The sequence below is a fragment of the Schistocerca cancellata genome, chromosome 4, assembly GCF_023864275.1.
Source record: "Schistocerca cancellata isolate TAMUIC-IGC-003103 chromosome 4, iqSchCanc2.1, whole genome shotgun sequence".
Taxonomy (NCBI): Eukaryota; Metazoa; Arthropoda; class Insecta; order Orthoptera; family Acrididae; genus Schistocerca; species Schistocerca cancellata.
The window spans coordinates 148,222,327-148,241,456 of NC_064629.1; the positions used below are offsets into that span (position 1 = coordinate 148,222,327).

The following is a 19,130-nucleotide window of genomic DNA, read 5'->3' on the forward strand; positions in this document are numbered from 1 at the left end:
GACAGCCCTGCAGGATTCATGTTATCGTTTCCCTCCAGCACTACTTCAGACATTAGTCGAGTCCATGCCATGTCGTGTTGCGGCACTTCTGTGTGCTCGCTGGGGTCCTACACGACATTAAGCAGGTGTTCCAGTTTCTTTTGCTCTTCAGTGAAGGAAGGGTATAACAATAGCTGAGTCAAGCATCCCTATCAATGGGTTACAAAAATAAGTGGGGAATATTTTCATTGTTGCGGGTGTTTCTTGTATCAGCAGTTCAAGGTAATAGTCATCATTCTGTTTCCATAAATGTTACATTCACGAAACACACAAACAGTTTATATTTGGCTCGATTGACCCCAGAGGTGCAAGGTTAGTTAAACTGTAACCTTATAATGAGTATTTGCTAGTTGGTTCACCGCTTTATTATTGATGAGCTCGTAAAACAACGAATTATCTTTGCGGATCCCGTGAGAGAGGGTGGGTATCGTGAACCCCAAAGAAGTTTTTAGAAGAAGCATTTACATTTTTACGTACGAGGTGTCTTAAAAAATAATGGGAAAATTTGTTTTTTGTAATAATTTCATTTCTTCCTCTACATCAGTATTAACCCCTTCAAAATATTCCCCATTACATATTATTTGTTTATGCCAATATCATTTCTGTTCACTGTAACACTTCTGGAACTCAATCTTTGTGATAGCTCTTAGCTCTCTCCGAGATGCGCTTTTTTAATTTCATCTATGCTTATAAAACGACGACCAATTAAGGTTTTCTCTGCAAACAGAAAAAAGTCGAATGGGACCATGCCTGGGAAGATGGTTGCTGGCACCTCATTACGGTATCTCTCTTGGTCAAAAATTCACGTACAAGCAATGAAGTGTGATCAGTTGCATTATCGTGATGCCAAAACCACGGGACGCTAGTCACAAATTTGTGTGTTAAGGCTTTGAACTTTCAAGTAGTACTCCTTATTGATCGCTCGAGCTTGTAACAAGAACACATTAAATTGTTAACATTGAAGAACAGAGTGTGCGTAGCCTTCACATTTGACCTCGTTCGTTGAGCTTTTTTCGTTCTTGGCGATCCAGACCACTTTTTTCACTGGGACCACTGGAGATGTCATATCCGTACACCCATTTTTGTCGCCTGTTACGACACGTTTCAATAGTTCTTCATCTTTGTTATCATCTAGCGACTCCTGAGTTACTAACATTCGCGTCTGTTTTGGTTCGTAATTCAAGAATTTTTGAACAAAGTTTGCTGTCAGGAGTTTCATAAATAAAACATCCAGCATAACCAAAACACAGCACGAGCCAGTTGATACACCTTCCAGCTCTGACCCGAACGCATGTGCAGGTCAGTTTGCAAAATTATTTTTACTGGCTTGTTTTCACTTCTCTGGCTCGTGCCGACTCACTTCAAAACAAATTGAGTAGGTCGGCGAGTGTTGTCGCAAGAGAAAAGTAAGATATTTCGTTATTTTTCACTATACTGTTTAACTGAACGACGATTTCAACATGAACCGAAGGAAAGACAGGCAACGACTGCTAGAGAGCATTGAGAGACTCGAACATGGATTTGCCACTTGTCACGAGCGGTTGCCCTAACCGCTTCGGAAACCCAGAGACGCTCTCTGACAGACGGAAATTTCCAACTTATCCTCACACTACTGGGTAGTGTACCTGCCCATTAAACCTCTATACTCGCGGCATTCGCTGATTGCCGTATGAGTTCGAGTTACTGTATGTGTGCATCTGCACACGAGGGATAGGTGAGGCCGTCTAGTCCTATGTACACACATACGGAAAAAAAATCGCAACACCAATAAGGAGTTGTGCAGCATACGTTAAAGTTGGTAGGCGTGTTTCTACATCTGAAAGATGTTCAAATTTCGCGCCAGTCGCGTAAGCGTGGGGCTCGTAGCGCTACTATGAGGATGCAAATCGGGTATGCTTTAATTGCACGTTGTAGTCGTGAGCGTTAGTTACCTTTGAGACTGAATGTGGTGAGTTGATGTTCGTCAAGAATGCCTTTAAGGCCACAAAGACAGTTATCAGCACCTCACAGAGTTTGAAGGAGGTCGTGTAATCAGCCCCGGATCTACGATATTTCCGAACCGGGACATAAACATAGCAAAAGCCTTGCACATAAACAAAAATTACACGAAGCGAAGTGAAGTGTAGTGTAGTGTGAGGAGGGCTATGCGAGAGGCGTTCACTGAATTCGAAAGTAAAGTTCTATGTACTGACTTGGCAGAAAATCCTAGGAAATTTTGGTCTTAAGTCAAAGCGGTAGGTGGATCAAAACAAGATGTCCACACACTCTGTGACCAAAATGATACTGAAACAGAGGATGACAGACAGACTAAAGGCCGAAATACTAAATGTCTTTTTCCAAAGCTGTTTCACAGAGCAAGACTGCACTGTAGTTCCTTCTCTAGATTGTCGCACAGATGACAAAACGGTAGATATCGAAACAGGTGACAGAGGATTAGAAAAACAATTAAAATCGCTCAAAAGAGGAAAGGCCGCTGGACCTGATGGGATACCAGTTCGATTTTACACCGAGTAATCGAAGGAACTTGCCCCCCTTCTTGCAGCGGTGTACCGTAGGTCTCTAGAAGAGCGTAACGTTCCAAAGAACTGGAAAAGGGCACAGGTCATCCCCGTTTTCAAGAAGGGACGTCGAACAGATGTACAGAGCTATAGACCTATATCTGTAACGTCTATCAGTTGTAGAATTTTGGAACACGTATTATGTTCGAGTATGACTTTTCTGGAGACTAGAAATCTACTCTGTAGGAATCAGCATGGGTTTCGAAAAAGACGATCATGTGAAACCCAGTTCGCGCTATTCGTCCACGAGACTCACAGGGCCATAGACACGGGTTCCCAGGTAGACGCCGTGTTTCTTGAGTTCCGCAAGGCGTTCGATACAGTTCCCCACAGTCGTTTAATGAACAAAGTAAGAGCATACGGACTATCAGACCAATTGTGTGATTGGATTGAAGAGTTCCTAGATAACAGAACGCAGCATGTCACTCTCAATGGAGAGAAGTCTTCCGAAGTAAGAGTGATTTCAGGTGTGCCGCAGGGGAGTGTCGTAGGACCGTTGCTGTTCACAATGTATATAAATGACCTTGTGGATAACATCGGAAGTTCACTGAGGCTTTTTGCGGATGATGCTGTAGTATATAGAGAGATTGTAACAATGGAAAATTGTACTGAAGTGCAGGAGGATCTGCAACGAACTGACGCATGGTGCAGGGAATGGCAATTGAATCTCAATGGAGACAAGTGTAATGTGCTGTGAATACATAAAAAGAAAGATCATTTATCATTTAGCTACAATATAGCAGGCCAGCAACTGGAAGCAGTTAATTCCATAAATTATCTGGGAGTAGGCATTAGGAGTGATTTAAAATGTAATGATAATATAAAATTAATCGTCGGTAACAGATGCCAGACTGACATTCATTGGAGGAAGCCTAAGGAAATGCAGTCCGAAAACAAAGGAAGTAGATTACAATACACTTGTTCGCCCACTGCTTGAATACTGCTCATCGGTGTGGTATCCGTACCAGATAGGGTTGGTAGAAGAGAGAGAAGATCCAACGGAGAGCAGCGCGCTTCGTTACAGGATCATTTACCAATCGCAAAAGGGTTACGGAGATGATAGATAAACTCCAGTGAAAGGCTCAGCAAGAGAGATGCTCAGTAGCTCTGTACGGGCTTTTGTTGAAGTTTCGAGAACATACCTTCACCGAGGAGTCAAGCACTATATTGCTCCTACGTATATCTCGCGAAGAGACTATGAGGATAAAATCAGAGAAATTAGAGCCCACACAGAGGCATACCGACAATCTTTTTTTACCACGAACAATACGAGACTGGAATAGAAGGGAGAACCGATAGAGGTACTCAAGGTACCCTCCGCCACACACCGTCAGGTGGCTTGCGGAGTGTGGGTGTAGACGTAGAAGCTTGTTAGCCCCCCCCCCCCCTCCCATTCGAGCGTTTGAGACAAGACATCAAAAATTTTTAATAAATCGATTGTTTCAAAAATACAGTCATTTTGTAGCGCACATCTTCTGAAGAGTTTGATATATATAAAACATAAATGTTCGAGGAAATGTAAGACACGTTATTTGGTCTTAAGTATGCGAAAGTGCAGTGCCACGCCTCTTCACACAGCATTCTTCAATCACACGTCACTGTATTTCGCTCTGTGGAATTCAAACGTGTGTATATTTTAATGGGAGACATCAAACCTATATTCAGGGCAGTGCAAATTAAAATGCCAGTTTGACATTGATTCCCCTTAAAAACACTCACAATTTATACTGGGTGGGATTATTTGTGTCCGGAAGAAAAAGAACTCTTCAGAAAATCTGCACTCTTTATTGCCTATTTGCTAATAACTTTCTCGTTTGTGTGAATAAAATTAAATACAGGAAACATAAAACCAGTAAAGACAAGAGACAAGTAAGACATTTCTTCAATCCTTAGGTTCTAGCATTTTTTTCTCTCTCTAGTCTTGCTACAACTTTACACGGCGTGCTTTCCTTTCTGCAAAAGAATCTATTAGCTCATCGAAGCTCGTCAAACGTTTTGTTACAAGAAAAATCAAAATGCCATTGTCTAATGCTGAGAAAGCAGTTAATACGATTAGTACCCAACAGTGGTGTGGTTTCTCGAATTTGTCACTGCCTGCTAAATAAAACTAAATGAGCCTTTCTAATATTGACAATTTTAACACAAGCCAAGTACGAGAGACTGTTTTGCACGTGTGGTCATTTTTTATCTGCCTCATTTACATAAATAACTCAACAGGATATAATTCACGAAGCACCAAATGCACGAGTCCTTTTTGTGAACAAAAAAGATTTTTTTAGAATTTTTCCTCACCTATCTATAGTTTGTAAATCAAATTCAAATGAAAAAAATTTCAGGGCTGAAAGGGATATGCCGACATCGCCAGCAACATCTCTGATTGTGATTCGGCAAATCATTCAAAATCATTTCTTTCACTTTTTCCACGATTTCATTATCTAATGATGTACTGGGACATTCAGGCCTATCATCCTCATCGTCTTCACAATCTTCCTCTAAACACTTACACTACTTGTAAACCCTTGTTTTACTAGTAGCACACTCACCAAAAGCAATATTTTATGTTTCTGAAACTCTATTGCACTTTATTCCATTCTTATACCAAAATTTAATACAAATTCCTTGATCCATATTTATAAATAAAAATAAATATATGACCTTTCTGACAGCTCACAACAGACTCAATATCATAAGGCTAACACTGTACAAGTATTTTTTTTTTTCAGACAGCCGATGTAACAACGAGAAGAAAAAAAAAAAAAAACTGACAAATCAATCTAATACAACATATGAAATGACAAAATACGCATTAATTTTGGAACACACCTTGCATATTAGTTACCAAACTTCAGGGCTAACTTCTGGAGAACAAAGTAGCATGGAAACTTAAGTCTTGAAATGGCAACAGATTACAACTTACATTTGATATTTTGTATATTTTAGGGTAATTAATTTTTTATTATTACAGTATATTAAAAAGTTTTATATTTATAGTTATTAAAATTGTACAGCACACATCAGTGGCACGTTAAAAGTGAGGGTGACAGCAAGTTATATTTGTGAGGAGGGGCGTGGGGGGAACATCATCAGCAACCCCTCCTCAAGAATCAAGCCCTGGATCTGCCTGTGTTTCCCACATTAATTGAAGTTCCACCATTAAGACATATGGTGACCCTTAATAGACCATATGGAGCTAGAACATGAACAGAAGGCAGCAGTTTTAACACCAACTTTATTATAGTGGGACTGCAATTGCTAACACTGGCCAAGCTGCTCACCCACTCCTTACACACACACCACAGAGAGAGAGAGAGAGAGAGAGAGAGAGAGAGAGAGAGAGAGAGAGAGAGAGAGAGAGAGATACCAACACTGTTCAAATTTACTGGGCCACTCACCATCTGCTACTATTTTGTATCATATCCATCACCAAAAAAAAGTCATAGATGCAACAACCACCCAAAGAGGTTAACATTATTTAAACTCAAGTTTACATCTGCAGATTTTACCAGTACAACATTTTAGCAGGTACTACACTTGTGCAAAGACCCTTTTTAGCATACAGATTACTGCCACTGGATTTGGTGACCTTTTCACAACTAAACTGCTCTCTATTACTACTGCAACAGCAGCAAGTATAGCAAATAATGGAATCTTACTTACTTTGCATATACTGTGTAACAGGAACAATATGTTATTAAATTAGTGGGAGATTTGGAGGTACAAACAATGCTAAATTTATTAAACAGAACTGCCACCTCTATCAACAACAGTGTCTAAGCATCGAGTCAAACTGAGCTTTGATGACAGCTGCAGGTACGTCATTCCACACTGCTTCAACTGTATACCAGAGTTCCCGAACTGTAGCGGCTGGTGAGTGAGAGTGTGCCAGTCTCTCTGCAATCTGTGACCCCACATTCTCAACAGGTGAGAGATCCACATAATGTGCTGCCGAGGGCAACAGTCCAACAGCCTCTATTTTGATGTAGGTCAGGAAAGCATGTGGAACATGTCAGCTCACATTAAAAGATAATGTCAAGAAGACCTTGATGATAGGGCACACCCACTAGCCTTATCACATCATAAACATAATGTTGGTTGTCCAAATTACTTGCTACGAGAATTTGAGGAGATAGTTTTGTGTACCCAGTTGCACGCCCTAACATTGTGCCAAATGCTGGACACATGACTATCAATGCCCTCTCGCAATATTCTTTACCTGTGCTGCCTCCACAAATGAATACGTTCAACATGATGCTGTAGGTAGAACTCTGACTAGGTAGTGCCACCCACTTGTCCAGTGTTACCAGTAAGTACACCACTGTCAGCATGCCTCTCTGCCACTGTTCCGAGGAAAGCCACAACAATGGTCACCATAGTGATGGTCCGCTGTGCTGTCTGTTTGGCTATTTATCTATCTGCAAACAAGCCTGTTTCCTGAGCCAAGGCACGTGATGTTGTTGTATAACCCAGCATGGTCAAGCAAACGTGTTTATTCCCTCAGGCACTAGTCCAGTGGGGCCACAAAGACCTGCAGGACACTGAACATGGCCCCCATGAACCCACCAATTCCATATCTGCACGACACTTGTGGGATCCCAAACCATACGAGCAACAATATTGGTGAATGAAAAACCAGTCTCAACAGGCTATGAACCTATTGTTAAAGTCTGACATGTGCTGTCACATGTTTCTCCTCCTTACATTAGGCTTAACATGATCTCATGAGCAACCCAAAATTTAAATCTAATTTTTGAATGATAAACACACTGCGTAATCTTTCCTATTATATACAGAATTAAGACAGCAATACTCTAAACTATTTCTTCAGTGGTGCTTGAATCCTAATCATTTGTATATCCAAGTATGTGATATACTTCATGGAAGTTTATCATTTATTACACACTGCTTCAAGGTGTTGCAATTTTAATGCCCAGTACAATGTCTCTAGCCCTATGTTTGTGAAATTGCAGTAAGAAAATTAATACTTACACTTTTTAATTTGAAAACTGTGGTCATCATATGAAACTCAGTTTCAACAGCCTTGTCAATTCCAGCTGTATACATAATCTAATGTATAAATTGTCTTTTGGGTATTCAGCAGCCTCTAAATATGTCCATCAAAAATTTGCTTGTCATCTACAAATTTAGTTTTGTTGATATTCCCTAAAGAATCAAGATTCTATGTAACACAATAGCCTAACCTATGGTTATTTTGTCTGATCCTTTTACTTGTACCAGAAGTTTTCTGGTCTCTCCGTGCTCTTATTCCTTCTTCAAACAAGGTAAAAATTCTGAGCAATTAACTAAACTGCTATGAATTCTCATGGCAGATTAAAAACTGTTCTGGTCCAGTACACAGTTTTAATCTGCCAGAGTTTCAAATCAGTATCCATTTTCAAGGGTGGAAATTCATTCTGATTACTAAACTGTTATCTTCCTAAAATAAATGTAATGGTTCCCTTAGAAAACCACTTCAAGTAAACAACAATTTCTCTGGTTCTTCAGTGATTTGTAGATGTGTTATCCATATTCTTGTGTGTACAGTGTCACAGTCATATAGGATCCTTTTAACTAAATGAGTTGATACTGGACAATGTGAGACTTTGAAAAATCATATGTACTTCTCTAATTCTTTGAAATGATCAGTTTTGAAATGTGTTTACTGATAACTTCAATCACAATTCAACAGGTGAAGTACATATACATAAAATCAATTGCTACATCCTTCACTTTCTGCATTAATATTCATAACTTGTCACATTGTCAACTAGGACATTCAGGAAGCATTTATCTCAGTTTTAACAAACAATAATGATGGAATCTGATGTACCCTTGCCAAAGCAATTTTTGCATCTTTTTCAAAAAAAAAAAAACGGGGAGAAGAACAACAACTTCAATTAAAACTGTGAAACTGTTAGGTACATTTCCACCATACGATAAGAAAGTTCCTTGTTATCCACATAACACTAAAGTTTTCAGTATAGTTAAAAATTACCTAATACTTTATCTTCTTGGATATTACCTTTGTCCTTTCCCAAGCCAATTATGGAAAAGGGGGTCCCCAGGTTTCATGATTTACATTACCCACAATCAAAGCAGACTTGCATCAGCCCTTCATACAGCTCTTAGGCAGCACAGGATTCAGCTATTAACTGTGACTGTAACAGTCTGAATGTTACACTAAAACTACTGTACAAGTATTAATACAAACTTTGCAATGCAGAAATTTGATTTCCATAAGGTCCAGTCTGTGCCTTCACACATTTCAGCCTTAAATCACAGTCAACTCCGATGCAACAATGACAAAATTGGTGGGGTAACAGTGGGAAGCAACTGAAAATAATAGTAGCCCAACTCTACTAAAATATTTATTTTAAAAAATTCTGTAAGGATATCAAAAGCACACATCAAAGCGTCAGTGAATAATTTTGAAAACACACACTTTCACAACATGTAAAAACATCTATAAAAAAAAAAAAATCACAACTGAATGTTCCTTTAAACTGCAAAGATTAGAGTTGGAACTCACAGGGCATATTTTCTTACCTCCCTCTCATAAAAATATATTTTCAAACACATTCAGAGTTCAATACTTCAGAGCTTTTCACAGTATCTTTTCCATCATTAATGTCAATATTACTCTTCCCTGTACATATGAAGTACCCTCAAGTTGTGGTTTAGGGATAAAACATATCACACTGCTCCCATGTCCAATACACATGCAATGAAATGCATTGGCTAAAAAAAATTTTATCATGCTACTGTGAATCATCACGCAGCAACTCCAATGATCTCAGGTATTTCCTGTATTTTGTGCAAATGACCATTATAGCAGCTCCCCACTTAACAGTCATCATAGTCCAAACAGCTGGTATTATTGTACTCTTTCCAACAGGAAACACAGCTGAAAGAATATACAGAAATAAACACACAGTAAGACAACTTTTAGTGTAGAAAAATAGAAATAAAATATAGCTTAGGACAATCATGTCAATAGTCACCAAGATGCTACATTAAATACTAAGAAATGTCTATTAAAACTGTGAAACTGGCATGTTCCATGTCATAGTGAGATGCTGCAATTATGATCCATGGAACAAGCAGTTAACTAAATTATGATTCCTGATGCCCTGTAGTAAATACAGTTAACTGACATGGCAAATATTATAAATTAAAGATAGAAACAATTTTTTGCATAAACCATAAAACATCCATTCATCAAAAGAAATTTTCCACTGCAGTTTGATACTGGTTGTGTGTGGGAAACTACTGATCCTTCCCATTCACTTTGACCCATAATCTCATCAAATGGCAACCATTATCCACCCATCAAAATCCAATGTAGGCAATTTAAAATTTTGTGAACTCACAACCCAAGACACACCTTCCAACCTAGCTTAGACCTCTGATCACACTACTGACATTACAAAAAAATCACACTACTGACATTACAAAAAACCACATACTATCAGTGATTGTTCTATCTGCACATATATGACTTCACATACCCCATCTTTATGGTATGGATGAATGCAGACATCCTTTTAATAGGTTCAATCCCCACAGCTGTCTGCACTGATTCAGATGTACCACGATTGTTTTCAAATGGTAGGTAACATCTCTCAACACAACTGAACATAAGATATTACAATAACTAAAATATTACAAATGCAAATTATATTAGAAACAACATTATAAAACAAAAATAACATCAGCATGTAAGTCATTGTATAAGAAATATAGTCTCAATATTATGCAAAGGAAAGTTGCCACTCACCATATAGCACAGATGCTGAGTCGCAGATAGGCCCAACAAAAAGAATGTGCCTATCTACGACTCAGCACCAACACTATATGGTGAGTGGCAACTTTCCTCTTCATAATATTGTTACATTCCATCCTGGATTTTCCATTGTTTGAAGAAATATAGTCTAACACATACTATTTAAGTCAGAAGTTGTGCTGAGTTCTGATTTGTCTTAACACTTGTCTGGAATGTCTCCTAAGAATTTTGGCTGATGGGTACAATCACTTATAAATACCTTCAGAAATGAAAGCAGCATTAGTTTCATGTTCCACGGATCAGTTTCATGATAAATTGTGATGATGTAGAATGAGCCATTTCCACAAACACCACAAATTAATTTGTAAATATGGGTATATGTCAAAAGTTAAAAAAAAAAATTTTTATTAAATGTACATGTGTGAGTTAGTAGTTCCTGCCCACCACTTTTTTACACAATCATTACAATAATATTAATTATTCTATGAAACATAAGAAGTTGTCATGGAGAAACTGAAAGTTTGTTTTCATGTTTCACTCTGCTGTCTGTCTGACATTTTTGCATCACTAGGTAAGTTATAAAAAATTTTTGTTGTGGCACTGTGCACCCCTTTGGCACTAAAGGCAACCTTAATGTGAAGTAATGAATGTCAGTTTTCCTTCTGGTATTGGAAATATGTAAATCATTGTTCCTTTTGAATTATAGTGGGTTATTAACATCAAAATTCGTGAAGGACAAATACACTGAAGCAGTAGTCACAATACCCAACCCTTTAAATGTCTACACGATGACTGTGGGTGAACACCACATATTTTTACAGCACATTTTTACACAATGACAAATTCCTTTCTACAGATGAGTTAACCCATAACATTGTTCATTATGACATTACTGAATGAAAATATGCAAAACATGTAACTTACAAGTGGCTGAACTAAATTGTTTTAAGAGTTCCAAAATGTGCCTTTTCCAGTTTAAATTCTCGTCAATATGGACACCTAAGAATTTTGAAGTTTCCACCCTATTTATTATTTCCTTACCATGTGTTACACTTATCATTTATATAACACCACACAAATATATACACTTATAATTGGTGTAGTACACCTAGAAGCACAGAACTGGATATGTTGTGTCTTTCTACATTTTAGAGTGAGACAATTCACAACAAACCAGTCAATGATACTTTTAAGAACCCTGTTTATCATTTCTTCTGTTGCTGTATGTATGCTTGGACTGATTACAATACTAGTGCCATCTCCAAAAAGAACTATTTCTGCTTGTTGTATATTACATGAAAGATCATTTACATGTATGAGAAATAATAGCAGACCCAAGACTGGGAACTGGGAAACTCCATATGTGAATTCTCCCCAATCAGAAAAATTTCTCCATACTACACTGGCTGAATCACTAAATACAACTTTCTGCATTCTTTTGGTTAGATATGACATTACCCCTTGATTAGCTATAACATCAATCCCATAAAACATCAATTTATCTAGGAGAATACAGTGATTCACACAGTCAAGTGTCTTAGATAGGTCACAGAAAATACCAACTGGCACTATTTTGCTATTTAATGCCTGTAAAATTTGGTGAGTGACCATGTAAATGGCATTTCAGTACTGCATCTTTTCTTGAAATCCAAATTGAGATTTCCTCAGGATATTATTGCTTCCAAGGTGAGAAATTATTCTAGAATGCATCACCTTATCCAAAATTTTGGAAACTGATTTCAGCAGCAAAACAGGTCAACAGTTACTGAGATCTCTCCTGTCACCTATCTTAAATAGGGGGGTTGACAATGGCGCATTTCAGTCTCTCTGGAAACGCTGAGTTACTGATACATGACATATTTTGGATAAGACAGGGCTTATAATATGGGAGCTAATCTTTAGTACTCTATTGGAACCACCACCAAAACCAGATCTTTTATTTTTGAGAGATATCTAACTTTTTTGATTTCAGAAGGAGAAGTTGGTAATACATTCATATGACTGAATTTTATGAGAGTTACTTTTCCTCAAACTGCTGTGATTTTTCTCCTTTACTGTTTATACCTATGCTTTCTACTATATATAAGAAATGATTATTAAACATATCTGCTACCTGTTACTGATCATTTATAGTCCTTCCATTTAGTTCAGTAGTGATGTTCTCCTGTTCTGTGGCGTCATCCTGTCTTATTTCATTACATTCCACACAGACATAAGTCTGTTGTCAGAGTTACTGATTTCTGACATAATGTGCACAGTCTCTGATTTGTCAATAGCTTTTCTTAGGGTAATTTTGAGAAGTTTTGTTCTTGCCAACACATACAATTCCCTTTTCCTTTCACAAGATACTTTAATCGCTCTATTGACCCATAGTCTTCTACATGACTGTTTATGTCCTGCCTGATTAGCTTAAGCAGCAAACTACTTTCAATCAATGATATGAATTTATAATGGTATACATTAAATTTTATTTTGTTCAATACGAATTTCATCCCGTGGAAAGTGTTCTTTAAAACTTTTTTAGTGGAGTCATTAATTATTCTAACTGATTTCCACTGAGGAGTATCCATACTGTAATGCACTATGTTAGTTTATTCTAACTGCATCACAATCACAATGAGCATTTGTTACTGGGTAAATAAATATTTTCTTGCTTTGAGATTCACCAAAGAAAACATTATCAATTATGGCTCTAGTGTCTTTATCCACCCATGTTGGTAATTACCAAGGTCAAATTTTAGGATCCAAATACAGTTTACATATCATTTTTTCCGACCAGAATCCTTTAGAAAATCTGCACTGTAGTAACCATATACTATTAAATGTGTGCTACTATCTGAGAGATAGGATAGTAAAGAACCCACATTCCTCAAACAATTCAAAATTTTGTAGTCAGTATCTATATACAGTTACAAATAGAAGTGTATTAATTCACAAGCCCACATGTATGTGCTGACCACTACAAATTCTACTAGTCTCAATGTTTCTGAACTTGTGCTCAGTCTCAATATATGTAACAACTCCTACTTTTCCCATATTAGCACTGCATGAGTACGATGACAGTCTAATATTTTATACGCAACCTACCTGACCCTGTGGTTATGTGGTGCTCAGATAGCCACATGATATGTATCTTTTCAGAGCTCTAAATTTTCCAAACAGACAAGCTGCTTCTCTACCTTATTATTATGTGGACAGTATATCATGGCAGTCAGCCATGACAGTAAACAAATGAGAACATTGGCTGCCCGAATGGTGAGGAAGGAGTGGGAGAATAAGTCCCTCAACGCTCTGAGAGGGCTGCCATCCTACATCCGCGTTCTGTGCTTCCACAGAAACAGGACTGACATAAGGGTCAAAGGGATTGCTCTGACTACTTCTGTTATAGAGAGAGTTGCATTCGAATCCCTCTATGCAACAGGATTATAGTCTCTTCACTCATTTAAAAGTAAGGAAAAAAACCAGCAATCCACAACACAAAGCAAATTGGAGTACACAATGCATTTGGTAGTGGCTAGAGCACAACTGTTTGCTACAGTTAGCAGTAGTGGTTCAGGCCCAATCACCAACGGTATCTTCTTACGCAACCGTAGTTCAAAACACTCATCACCCAAAACTGCCACAATGTAGTGTCTGCATAAAACTCAGTCGTCTAATATTTTGATGAAGTAAGGTAACTTTACTTTTTCTGTTCATTCTTATGCTTTTTTGTGGGGCTCTTCAGTTAGTATGGTTTGACTTCTTTCAAAAAACAATGGGTGCCTGAATAATGTTTGTAACCTAAAAAGGTACCTCTCTGACCCCAATAACCACAGCCATCTCTCGTCGTGAGATCCCTCCCCCCCCCCCCCCTTCAAGAAGCTCAGACAACCTCTCTTCCCCTCTCCTACTCAGGTGTAGACCATGTCTCCCAATTGTATATACAAATTAGATACAATATAGATCAAGATAATTGAAGAAAATGGGTCGTAGAGGCTATACAATCAAAACCAACATTTGATTTAAGATGAAAATGAGAAAGGAACCCCAAAATACATTGTGCTAAACAAGCCTAAAATGAGATAGCAGAAGCAGAAAATTAAGTTAAAAAGGTTGAATTGCAAACATCAGAAATTCATCAAAAGGCTATTTTCCCCTCAGCTCTTGGTTTAAATTCAATACCCTGCTAGCAGTAAGGCTGTTAGTGACAAAAACTACTAACTTAAGTGAACAGGCAAATTCGTGGAAAAATCCACTGCATTACAGCACAAAAACAATGAATGCATGCTGAGACAACAACTGGATTTAATTTAGCCTTAAATACCACATTCAAGTTTAGGTTGCTATAGTATTCCTATTACAATCACAATGTGTTTCATGCAGCTACTCATCAGGGCCAAACTATTATACCTCCACTCACAATCTGGTGAGAATTTGAAAAGGTGATAAATATATTCAACATTCGTGGTGAAGGAATAGTTCATAAAATTTAATTCTGAAACTGAACACAGATTTTCACACACTACCACGGGCACGAAGACACCACTAACATATTCCTTTTAAACTATCACACAAACTTCTCATGTCATTCACTAACTGGCCAATTCTAATTTTGAATAATTAGGTAAGTACTGAAAATGCTACAATAATCTAACAGTTATATTACAAACAATAAACACTATCATGACATCACATTATTTACCCACTGCATTGGAGGATCATGATACTGATAGTAAAACTCAGATGCATACTCATGATGTACCAAGTACATGATAATATTCTATGTATAATTAGATGAAAGATATAAAAAAACCTAACCACTTCTAAGCTCATTAAATGCGCATGACTAGAAAGATGAAAATGTATTAGCAATCCTAGGTGGAAAAAAAACAGGATGCACTTTAGGCATAAATGTACAGCTTGATTGCACATTACTACACAAATAACAATGACTTGTTTCAGCCTACTGCCATCATTGGATCATTAGGAGTATTCCAATGGGAGTACCAACACCATATCATCAGTACATGCAAGTAAATGACCATGTGCATTTGCACATGTAGCTTCATGTACTAAACATGTTACGTTTGATCCTGTATGACAATACTTCTAATGATCTGATGATCATGGGAAGCCAAAACTGGTCATTGTAAATTGTATAGTAATTTGCAGACAAGACAGACATTTATGAGTAAAGTGGCAACATGATCAACAACTTGTTCATAGATTTCAGGTCTTGAATCGGTAGGCCTAAACATGATATAGGTGTGGGCAATACTACCTTAAGAAATCTCATAGCAAAAGTAGTTGTCTTTAATTATTTCAAAATGCACCAGTGTGATGACTGTTACGTTTAAAGGGCCAAATGTATACAAGAAACACCACAAGGCCTAAGTGTGTAATTCTGCATATCAGATGTACTTTAATGTCACACAGACGAGTGGGTTCTGTTTATAAGGTCTTTTAGGTAAATGTACTTTTGCCATGGCCCACAAAAATTTCAAGTAGTGATGTAGCAATCAACTGCACCCTTGTCATTTTCCAGACTAATACAGGTCCATCACCCACAATTCTCAATTGGCAATCTTATGAATAGTTAAGCTCACCACATCTCAGAGTCAATAATGAAAATAAATAAATAAATATTCTCTTTAGGTGCATCATGAGCACAGAAGATTCCAGTTTTTATTGACAAAACAAGAGGTATTATTCAATAAATTTTTCTGTCATATATGAAAGAGCTCCAATGACGGATATGAACATAGGTGACTATTACGATAACAGTACTGGTAGTGAATTTTGTTTCATCTAGAAAGATTTTCTGCCATAACCTCAATCATTTGTAAATAAAAGTACAAAAAATTTCTCACAATTATATATAATGGCAGTTCCAAAATTTAGATTCAGTTCTTAAGCTGAAAAAATCCATTATTGTGAATTTTAAACATCATTGTCCTCATTAAGTATATCCCACTGCCAAAAACAGTTTTCAAAATGCAACTGATAATGACGACACAAAATACTCTACACACTCCCTCCTCATACTGTAGATCTATTTACGACAGAAAAATTTCCATAGTAGCTCACCACACATGTGCAATCAACACATGTAAATGCTAATATTTACAAGGTATTTTTCCCCTCCTTTAACTAACATATCTGGCAGCCAAACCGAATGATTATATCAGTGTAACACAAAGGTTTAAGTGTTACAGCAGTAAGATACTGTCAGAGATATTTAATAAAAACGAACGAAAAAATTAGTATTACTTATATTTACTGTTTTAATTGCAAACTCGCAAACAATTTATACTTACTTGTTTTGTAGTACAGCGTGAGAAAAATGTACCACACAAAGCCTGCTGTGCCCAAAACTGTGGCCACAAAACCAAAATCACATATCCTGTTTAATGTCTCAATTGAATGCCATAACGAAAGTCTTCCTCTTGCGTGCAGGTAATCCAAATGAAGAACAAGGGCTGCACAAACACCTATAAAAGTACAACCGGTAAATAATTGATAAATTAGAGAAGGGTGGGTGGGGGGGGGGGGGGGGGGGGAGAAAATCTTGACAAGCTTCTGCATTAGACCTTCGGGTGAACGAAATTCAACAAATGCTATGCATGTATCTACATGCGAAGTAATCGCTGGCTACTTGCCAAACGTAATCTTCTGGGGATTACTATGCTTTTCTCTTTCTATTACGGAGGTCCGGCCGAGGCTCAACGGATACTAGAGTGATTTTGGGCATCATTTCATGTCTCTCTCGTAACTACACACACGAAATAATAAGGTTCTGCTTTCCACGAACACAGCTTGCATGAAGAAATTATTTTCTGGTACCAATGGCAAAACTTCTATGTTTACTAAACCTGCCACAAAGTGGCACTGCGCTTCCTTAGGTTCCGGTATGCCACAGGTTTCTCAAATACAAAAATTACGTATTTTACTTACACTTTTAAGAGCAAACAAATGTTTTGCTTTACCGCCAAAAAGCGCGCAAAACATCATTCACTGCATGCCACTGAATGAATAACGCTACCCGGACTCCAGCTGATGGGTCTTGTCATTTAGTAACAATGTTTCTTCCTAAAGGCTCCTAAAAAACTATACATATGTTTTGTAAACAATGATAATTCCATTTACCTGAAAATAGTCCCCAAACAGATGCTTCATAATTCCGATACGGATTCATTAGAAACACAACAAACGCCGCAAAACAGGCTACTGTTGCCAGAAGACAGAACGAAAGCAAGGCGATATTTTTAAAAGATAAGGCCATTATGCTTCACAAGTAACTTAAAATATCATTTCAGTCTACAAACACCAGCAGTAATTCACACCACTGACACATTCACCCCTTCCCTCCAACTGTCAGTAGCAAACACCGACCACAACACGGTATTTCCCCCACACACATGACAATCACAAGTATCTACTGGAAGCGTCCTTTTCCAAAGTCCTTCTACCAAAGATAATAATAAAACTTCACCAAAGCCGTTGGGTATATCGCATTAAAATGTTCTTGTCGCGCGGATATTAGAGTTTTCTGTACATAGATCCTTGTATTACTTCAATCACAGAATATGTTCATTCTTTTGAATCCGCAGCAATGCATCTCAGTTACTATATATAATATGAATTAAAATAACTACTGTTCAGTATCGATAACAGACTCCGAAGCGTAAGGATTGTATTGAGGCTCATGTTACGAGTGGCGGGTTGTATGAACTTCACCGAAGCGCGCACTTAAAGTAAGCTGTTTCAAAACCTTACGAAATTTGCTTTTGACATAAATAAATGGTCATTAATTACATTTTATTAGGCAAAAAAATTTCTCTATTATAGTACATTACCAATCCTTATTTTTTCATCAAAGGACAATCTTACAATTTTGTGGGAATTGTGAAGCTAATACAATGAAAATCGGTAGCTCAAAATATACATACACAGACTACATAAGTTTGCCAACCCGGTATTTATTAGTTTCTCCATGTTCCGATGATGCACTAATTTCGGAACTGTTTGTTTACTTAAACGCGGCATTTGCTTGAAATGATTTAAGAAATCATAAACGGCGAGGCAGTGGCGGTTTAAGACCCAAGCGACACAAGCCAGTGCTTGGGGCACCAAGCAAGAAGGGACGCCAGAGCCGCTACAACTGCAGACTCCCACATTTCTATACAGGTCGGATCACAATTATCAGCGACTGCTTGGGGCACGAAGCTGAGAGGGGCGCTCAAGTGCAAGATTTGTATACAGCGCAATTAACAATTTGTACCAAAAACTGATGCATGTAAAGGTGCGCGAGAGAAAAGTGGTGGACTGGGGGGGGGGGGGGGGGGGGCAGCGTCGCCAAATGATAAGACACTTGTGTGGAAAAATGTACTTGAACCGGCCCTGTCAAAATGGTCGGATGGAGCAAACTCTACCCTCCAGCAGCACTGCCTCATTCATTTAATCCTTGTTGTACAATGCTCTTTGGTTTGCATGAAATTCGCTCCAAATAATGTATAATATGAAAATAGTTTTGATCTTCATCGCTGCACACACTAAGGACACTCGCTGGTGACTCCTGGATGTTGAACATGGTGTTGCACACCTTGCACCAATGCAAGTCTGTTCATAAAACCTACTCTACACTCATAAACATTCAATGCTGCGAAATGGTTTGAGTCTTATCTAACAGGAAACAAAGGGTGTCTTTGCAAAATACCTTTGCAGTAAGCAGTCAGTCATCACCTGATTGGGAATAGTTACATGTTGTGTTCCAC

At 37.9% G+C, this 19,130-nt stretch overlaps 1 protein-coding gene across 1 annotated transcript; it reads right to left on the reverse strand.

Annotated features, from left to right (window-relative positions):
- Nucleotides 1-8,949: 8,949 nt before the first annotated feature.
- LOC126184923 (heme transporter hrg1-B-like) lies at nt 8,950-17,812 on the reverse strand. Its single transcript, XM_049927591.1, has 3 exons — nt 17,503-17,812; nt 16,674-16,847; nt 8,950-9,498 (listed from the first exon to the last, which is right to left on the reverse strand). Exons 1-3 carry the CDS (start codon nt 17,636-17,638, stop codon nt 9,353-9,355), a joined length of 456 nt encoding a protein of 151 aa, XP_049783548.1. The 5' UTR covers nt 17,639-17,812; the 3' UTR covers nt 8,950-9,352.
- Nucleotides 17,813-19,130: the final 1,318 nt, after the last annotated feature.